The 9,022-nt window shown below is 41.9% G+C and overlaps 1 protein-coding gene across 1 annotated transcript; it reads right to left on the bottom strand.

The window, feature by feature from the left end:
* Positions 1-294: 294 nt before the first annotated feature.
* Positions 295-9,022, bottom strand: LOC109622092 (zonadhesin). The gene is made up of 3 exons (XM_020076314.3): positions 8,880-9,022; positions 664-4,939; positions 295-593 (listed from the first exon to the last, which is right to left on the bottom strand). The coding sequence occupies exons 2-3, from the start codon at positions 4,937-4,939 to the stop codon at positions 421-423; spliced, it is 4,449 nt and encodes a 1,482-aa protein (XP_019931873.3). The 5' UTR covers positions 8,880-9,022; the 3' UTR covers positions 295-420.

Genomic DNA, 9,022 nt, shown 5'->3' with positions numbered 1-9,022 from the left:
GATTATATTCGAATCCAAATGAGGTTAGTTTTTTATTCTACTTGCATTGTAGTTTTTCGGTCACAAAGTTTACAACAAATTATTAACGGACATTTCTGGCTGCTGAAGAAGTTAAAGTTCGCTCACAAGTAGTTTCAGGCTACTTACCTACAGTCCCTCAGAGCATTTTTAATAACTTTTTTGATCATTCCCAAGCAGATTCTGTGATTTTCGTCATCCGTAGTGGTTCCGCTGTTGACCATCTGGTTCTGTAGTTTCCAATGCACCGCACAAATAAGAATAGTTAATACTGCGTTTATTATGTGTTAATTATTAAAGGTCGACTTTATTAAAAACGTTAAAAAATATGTGGCAGTTACATGTTTTATAAGTATTTCACCTAAACATTCAACCAACTTAATCTAACGATCGTCAATCTTTTCACATTGAGCAAAAATCTCCTCGGCATCCTTCATCGTAGGTGCATCCATGCTCTGGCAAGGACTCGTCACTGCAGAAGTCTTTCATGCTGACGTACGCACATTCAACGCATTCGTACTCGAAACACTTTCTTGAGCAGCTGTAGTTACCGTCTGTGCAACCCGAACAGTCCACTATATGAAAGAAACCAAAAAAAAACATTAATAATAATCTACAGGTCACCTTAATGTGACCAGAACTTACGCGAATCTTCGTAATCCTCGTCGTTATAGTCGTCATCCGATTCTTCGGTGCGAGCAGCCACTATGAGCACCTTGGAGTCAGAGTCGTAGCTGGTCTCGTCTAGCGTCAAAAAGATGCTACCTCCACTTTCCACGCAATGCCGGCTTCTGATGTTCTCGAATGTCAAGTGTTTGCATTCCCATTCGTCATCTTCGGTACAAATTTTGGGAGAATGCACGGTGCAGCTGGTAATTTGCTCTAACTGTGTTACGGCAACGGTCACATCTTCTACTGTTTCAGTAAGGACGGTTGATGCTACCTGGGGCTTACTAGTGGTGGTGCTAAAGTTATAGCTGACCGACTTTGGGGTTTGAGTTTTCAACGGTGGCGCTTGGTACGTCGGATATAAGCCGTATGCATCCGATCTAACGGGTTTTTGCTCGAAAAATGCGGCGAATTCGCTATGGACATCGGCAGGTGCTGTGTACATAGGTTTATTCACTGTTTCGTACGATGTTTGGACAATTTGGCCTACATTCGAATTAAAGTAATGCGGTGGAACTGAAGTGCCAACCAAAGGAGCTGATGGCGCAGACTGAGCCCAAGTGACAGTACCGCTGGTTAAAACTTTCTGTTCGGCGAGAGGATTTTGGGGTCTGTTAACATCATATGGCATAGCAGGTGGTGTAACAGAAGGTGCATCAGATGTGCAAGAGTTTTCTTGACAAACTGTTCCATGCAACGAGTAACCAGCGGGGCAAGTAGCATGGGTATACGATGTTCGAAGACATTGATGACCGCTGAAAATGTACCCTTCTTTGCAGACATAATCAAATGAATGTACTTCTGAAACACACATGCCATCTCGGTGGGTATAGTTAGACCGACATGTCGCTTGCATTGTCGTCATTCTGACACACATTGAGGAGGTGTATTCATAACCGTTTCGGCATGTAGGGTTGCCTACAACACAATACTTCTCGTGTTGTTTAGCTCCAGGAGGGCAGGATGGACTGGAATGTTCCTTCTTAACGCAGTAACCATCTATGTAGAGATGTTCAGGCGGACAATCAGGTCCAGGAGCAATGCACTTACTGTTGTAGAAAGAGCCTTCTCTGCAGCTGGGTGTTTCGTAAAGATATTTAACACAGCGGCCAGCAACATGTCGATACTCATGTGGGCATTCCAAATTTTTGACGCACCGGTTACCGATCATAACTGTTTCAGAAGGACACTGAGGCGTTTGATAGGAATGTTGAACACACCGGTTGCTTTCCAGTTTGAACCCTAACTTGCACGATGGTTTACCAGTTACGCAAAGATGATCTCGAAGAGTTGTACCTGATGGACATGTCAATGACTCAAAGTTCCTTCGAATACATTGATCTTCTTCCAGACGGAAGCCGTTGGGACAGTTGAAGCTTTTGGAAACACATCGACTCTGTTCTACGTAGAATCCGGAAGGACATTGAATTGGTACGAGTTCCGGACGAGTGCACTGGCCGGATATCATTTGATAACCGCTATAACAGACAACAGGCATCACGCACAGATCGCGCTGCAGGAAGCTACCGTGAGGGCACACAATTGCCTTTCTTTGGGTCTTAACACATCGGCCACCTTGTAGGCTAAACCCATCACTGCATGATGGTCCAGGAACAGTGCAGTATTCTTCGTATTGACGAGAGCCTGCAGGGCAGCTAACGGGACGATGTTCACTTTTAACGCAGGAATTTCCTTCCAAATTGTGATCTTGTTCACATTGGAATGGTGCCACGCAATAATCATCGCGCGCCATAAAACCAACAGGACATGTTGGAGGATTGTACTGTACTTTGTAACATGTGTCTTCGCGCAACTCAGATCCTAATGCGCATTCCGGTTGAGCGACACAGAAGTTTTTATATATTTTATAGTTCAAAGGACATTGAGGGCGAGTTTCGAGAACTTTAGTACACGTTCCATTGATATTGTGATAACCAGCACCACAATCAGGATTCAAGAAGATACAACGATTGTTACGCAAGTAGAATCCTGCTCGGCAATTTACGTCCGTTTTTTCGTATCGTACGCATCGACCATTTTCCATTGTAAAGCCATTTGCGCAAATTGTTGACGTTAGCTGGACGCACTCATTGCCCTGTAAAGTATATGGTGGTTGACACTGCATTGCAAAAGTCCGCTGGCGCGTACAAATACCGTTCATTAGGTGATAGTCGGAAGGACATGAAGGAGTATGTGAAAGCTGTGGTTGTGGTTGTAGAGGTTGTGGCGCGTACTGGCCGCATGATCCACACGTTTGTGTCAGACTACACATAAAATTGCTGGCACAGGGTTGTTGCGACATACAACCAGAGGTACATGGCTGTTGACATCCACTACTGGCACAAGGCGTTTGTGGAAACGGGGATATTCCGATACACATTCCATTGCGGTACATGGATCCTGGAGGACAAGTAGGCAGGGCGGTTTCGCTAATGGTACACATACCAGCTGAAAATGCTGCTCCATATGGACACGATGGCGTTGTTTTGGTTAAGCAACTACCATCTTTGAATTCTGAATTAGGAGGACATACCGGCGATGAAGTGTGCCTTCTGACACACATATTATCCCGCATCTCAAAGCCTGGTATGCAGCCATACTCGTAGCTTACACAAACACCCTCCTGAAACGATGACCCTGCTGGACAAGTTACCGATCCAACGTCACGCTTACGGCAAATTCCGTTCTCAAATACGTAGCCCATCTCACAATATGGTTTTGCCAAGCAGAAACCTCGTACAAATGAATATCCCATAGGGCACCGAGGCTGTTCAGAAGCTTCCTGCACGCATTGTCCATCGCGAAGTTTGTATCCTGGTTGGCATCCAGCATTCTGTGCAATGCAATATCCATCAGAATAGCGGGATCCAAGGGGACATGTGGGAGCTCTTTGATGTTTCCTTACACAAACTCCGTTCTCGAAATGGAAATCATGATCACATGAAGGCCTTGAAACGACACAAACACCATCTATCAGATCGCTTCCATTAGGGCAATGTTCAACATCCCGTTCCTCTCGAATACATTCTCCAGCCTGTAGTCTAAAATCTGCATCACACTGCGCCGTACTAACACAATCCGCACCACTCAACGTGAATCCTCGTTCACATGTAGCCGGCTGTTGATCGTATCTAATACACTGTCCATACCGTTCGTCGTAGGTGAAACCGGAGCTGCATACCGTTTGATCTGCAACGCAAACACCTCGTCGCATGCTTGAACCATGAGGGCACCTAACCGGCTCTCTGTCCTCTTTTACACATCGATCATCCTTCAATTCGTAGCCGTAAGGACAGCTAACTTCACGGGCCACACAAAAGTTGTCTCTAATATAACTTCCAGAAGAGCACCTCGGTTCATCATAATCACTTTTAATACATTGGCCGCCTTGTGAGACAAAACCGGATGGACATGTAGGCTCCGAAACCACACAATAGTTATCCACCATTCTGGATCCGCGACTACACTGTACAGAAGCGACTTGCTCCTGAACACACTGCCTATTAGTAAGAGTATAGTTGCTCGGGCATGTAGGAGCTGGATACTGGCAACCACCTTCGTAAAGCGTTGACCCAACAGGACAACTAGCGGATTGTTGGGACGATCTCTCGCATTGTCCGAACGAATTGAGGACGTACGGCGATTCACAAAAGGCGGGAACAACACATTCACCCAAACGCATATCTCCCCTGTCGCACCTGGCTGGTTCCCGGTCGTATAAAATGCAACTTTGTCCGTCAATAAGGTATCCATCCGGACATGTAGCTGGTTCTGTGACCAACGAAGTCTTACTCTTCGTTTCAGGATTTTGAATGTCCTGTTTAACGCATTGACCGTTGGAATACACATATCCTGTTTCACATTTTGGTTGTGTAGTTTTCGGTACACACCTCACAGGTTCAGGACTACGATGACACATATCGTTGCTAAGGTGATATCCCATTGGACAAACACTCGCCCCAACGCAGGTATTCCCTACCAGCGTATATCCTCCTGGGCAATATGTTTGGCGAATAACGCAGTTGCCGTTCTCAAAAAAGCTTCCAGGTGGACATTGAACAGGTCTCGATTGACACTGACTATACGGACAGTACGATCCAACCTGACGAGCAGTTCGATTTGATTGCGCACTTTCCGTGTTGTTCGAGTTGCCGATATTTAGCTTCAAATTGCGTAAACCGATGGTACTAGCGTTAACGCCGATCGCCACCACGAGCGACAACAACGCTAGGCTGCATGCAAACGTTCCCATCTGTAACAGAACAAAGATGTCAGAATTAGCGCAAGATGCTTCATGAACCCCCAAAATTGCTCGTGTGTCAGTCAAGGCCACTAGGTTCAACTTCGGTTGATAAGGTAATCGCAAGAACCACACCAGTTGTGTAATATTAATGAAAGGCGTCCTACAAATGTAGATTGAACAAAGGCCGTTATTGCAACAAAGTTGAAACAATATTTGATTTCAAATTTTAAAACTTTCCTAAGGAACATTCCGATTAACCTTCATTTACAATGATGGGTCAGTTACGTTTTTTCCAACATTTTTCGATTGACTAATAAAAATGCATCAATTATGGTGCATACATTTCAATTATCGATTCAAGTACTGATCGTTAAGAACTAAGAGGTCATTTTAAAAATTGTCTTGACCAGGGTTGTTAACGTTAATCAACGATTAACGCCGTTAACGTTAATTTTAATCCAAATCAACGTCAACGCCGGTGCGTTGATTTTCTTGGCAATCAACGTTAACGTTAACGGGTTGCGTTGAATCAACGTCAACGGAAGCCGTTAAATTAATCGTTAATTATAGTGTGATTAATGCTGCTGTATATATTGTTCAGAGGCCCGCTTAGCCGATGCGGTAAACGAGCGGGTGTTTAGCAGATACGATTCCCCGTCGGTCCAAAAACTTTTCGTAATTGTGTTTTTCTTTACTTTTTGGCATTGTAAAGTATTTTCCACGGTACACGAATTCAAAATGGTCATGAGTAAAGAAGTTCTTTCCATGTTCTAAATGAATTATTGTGGAAGTGCTCATAAAACACTAATCTGAGAAGCAAGCTTAGTCGAGAAGTTACCACAAGGGCAAGGAAGAGAGAGTGAGATTTTGTTTCTCAATTCTGTGGTGAGCAAAATAGTTTTTGGGCCAGATGCCGAGATCACAAGCTTTAGGGTCTGTGTCAATTGGCGAATTAAAATAAATTTTTACTTAAATTTGACAGTTAAACACTTAAACTTGACAGTTTTCCTAAGGAAATAATTATCGAACTGTCAAGTTTAAGTGAAAATTAATTTTAATTCGCCAATTGACACAGACCCTTAGTAAGATTCTTTACCATCTTTTTGGTCTATACGGATATCTTACTGGTATCAGAAGCTCAGCCGGACAGCAACGATCAGGCTGCCATACATACCTACCAGCTAACTACCAACCTTTCACTGGCAATTATTGCATTGCTGCATTGTAACCGATAAACCTGTAGCCACGTGTTGTCGTAGGTTACTGTCAATCACAGCAGGCATGTATATGCTAAACGCCAGTGTCATTTGAAGCATTTATATATTATCAAATCTACCCGCGAGTAAATTAATTTGGCCAGGTCAAAAAACAAGAAATTTTATCAAGATCTTCCATTCATACATTCCAGATTTTCCAGAGATCAAGACAAAAGGTTTAGGACTTCAAACTGCAAGATCCGAAGCTTAAGTTATCTTCAGCTGAACCTCCAAGGTACATTCAGGGAAAATTGCCATAGAAAAACCTCTACATTATTAATCCGTTAGGGAAAATCAGGGGAAATAACTTTCCGCAAGATTTTTTTTTATTCTAGGGGTGACTTTAATCGCGAGTTAAATCTGCCTCAACTATTGAATTCACTCTTGGCCTATTTTATTTTATTTTTGAGCTCATTCAAATTGACTCATAGGATGTCTTACATGCTTTATAAATGACCAAGCGCGCTATAATTTCATAAAATGACTCGTTATCCATCAAAAGGCGCCCATATTAGTGGACTAATAACTCCTCGCGCACTAGGCATGGTTCCAATAGTCGCTTATGGAGTTGCCACATATAATTTTGGGTTAGCTAATGGAACGCGGGAGATGTGGTTTGGTCAAAATGAATGCATGATTGACTAATCCTATCAAGTCAATTTAGAATGAAAGAAATCATGAAGATAATCTTGCAATTTCCCCATGATTTTTCCTTTTTAGCTCGACTGACGGCAGTTTAGGAATAAGAGAACCTTTATTAGGAAATGTGTCACTGATAGTCATTCACAGCGCAACATTTTTTGTCTCAATAGCAAACTTATGTGTCTCCGAAGGATTTTGGGCCGCTGAATCCGGGCTCAGATTTGCTCCAACACGTCACAATTTGGAGCTTTTTTTATCTGTATTAACGAGATTTTTAGCCCTAGGCTAGTTCATCTCGGGACCCACGCTTTACTTCCCTTCCGAAGGAAGAACTCGCATTTTTTTTGTCGGGAGTGGGATTTGATCCCAGGTCCTCGGCGTGACAGTCAAGTGTTCTAACCATCACACCAGGTCCGCTCCACAATTTGGAGCTATACCTCAATTTATAGGGCAAAATATGCGATTTTGGGCTTTTTTACTGCAAGCCATTAAGCATGGCAAGCCTCGTTGGATAAATGTACGACTCGTGCTGTAAAAATCCTCATTCTGCACCTTGTTGCGTAAACTACTATTTTGCAATTTCTCATCGTAATAGGCTGTTTTACCTCATCCAAATCTGACAGGAAAAGGCCTACTTTCCCACACCAAATTAACAGTGCTGTAATGGTTCATTACAGCACTGATTTGCGTTGCGTAATGAACCATTACAGCACTGTTTTCAGTTTTGGTCAACTTCTTGATGCTTTCTGGACGCAGTTTTGGAAAATTGTGACAACTGCACAGTATCACCTGTTATGATCAGATTTTCTTAAACATGGCTATGAACATCCGTGTGCAGTTTGATGAAAAAGTTTTGTTAAAAACTATCCTCAAGGGTAATTTATGAAATTGCAAAAATCGTTGTACGCAACTCGGTGCAGAACTCGATTTTTCCAGCACTCGTCGTAATTATCCAACTCGGCAAGCCTCGTTGGATAAATGTACGACTCGTGCTGTAAAAATCGTCATTCTGCATCTTGTTGCGTAAACTACTATTTTAAGCAATCAAAAGGTTAATGGGTCAATTAACATCTAAATTAACGACTCACGCAAAATATTTCGTTTTACCTAATCAAATTTGATAGATTTAAGCATTTTATGTTAGTATGAAAACTTTCATGCAACTTAAATATCGTACCTAACATAAATTGCTTAAAACTATCAAATTCGATTTGGTAAAACGAAATATTTAGCATGAGTCGTTAATTTAGATGTTAAATGACCAATTAACCTTTTGATTGATTACAACAAATATTTCTATGCTTTATAACTTGCAGTCAAAAAATCCCAAAATCACATATTTTTCCCTATAAATTGAGGTATAGCTCAAAATTGTGACGTGTTGGATCAAATCTGATCAAATCCGGATTCGGATTCAGCGGCCCAAAATCTGTCAGAGACACATAAGTTTGCTCTTGAGACAGACCAAAAGTTTATTTTTGTTACGCTGTGAATTAACGCAAAAGTAACGGAATCGTTGACGTTAAATCAACGCTCTGCGTTAACGTTAACGTTGATCAACGCGCCTGAAAAATCAACGCAAAATTCGTTAATCGTTACAATTAACGTTAACGAATTAACGAAACGGCGTTAATCGTTGATTAACGTTAACAACCCTGGTCTTGACTAACTTACGATTAGAATATTTTTGTGCCTGCCACTTGATAATCGAATGCAAAATGGTCAGTTGCAAAAGAAAACTCCCTGTAGTGTTAATGTATGTCCAAAAAAAAGAAGAACACCCAATGTAGTATCACCTCAAACACTAAGTCACATGCAGTCTAAAACATTACAAGACAAAAACTTCAAAGCTTTCTTCAATTGCATCACATTAGTTTCCAAGCATAATAAAAGTTAACTTTGCTCTACGAAAACTTCACCATGTGAATGTAAATGCCTGGAAATGTTCTAATTTTCATTGAACTTTACACACTTTTCCTATTGAAGAACATCACTTTACCACTTTTAACAAATGCGCACACATTTAATTCCACAAAGCAACACCTTCTTACCTTGTAACGACTCTCCTCTAACAGCGAAAGAGGGTCTGCTCGGTACGAACACCAAAAATCGACTTATATATTTTGAAAATCCAGTACCACCGATTTGCTGGGACTTTATCAGCTCGAAATAAAAATTACATAGGGTGCCCCGA

This window comes from Aedes albopictus, chromosome 3 (assembly GCF_035046485.1).
Source record: "Aedes albopictus strain Foshan chromosome 3, AalbF5, whole genome shotgun sequence".
Lineage (NCBI taxonomy): Eukaryota > Metazoa > Arthropoda > Insecta > Diptera > Culicidae > Aedes > Aedes albopictus.
This window is presented reverse-complemented; position numbering and strand designations above follow the sequence as displayed.

Coding starts and splice junctions, on each gene's coding strand:
- LOC109622092 (XM_020076314.3), bottom strand. CDS start 4,939: ATGGGAACGTTTGCATGCAGCCTAGCGTTGTTGTCGCTCGTGGTGGCG. Junction 594..663: donor CGAGGATTACGAAGATTCGC/GTAAGTTCTGGT, acceptor TCTTTCATATAG/TGGACTGTTCGGGTTGCACA.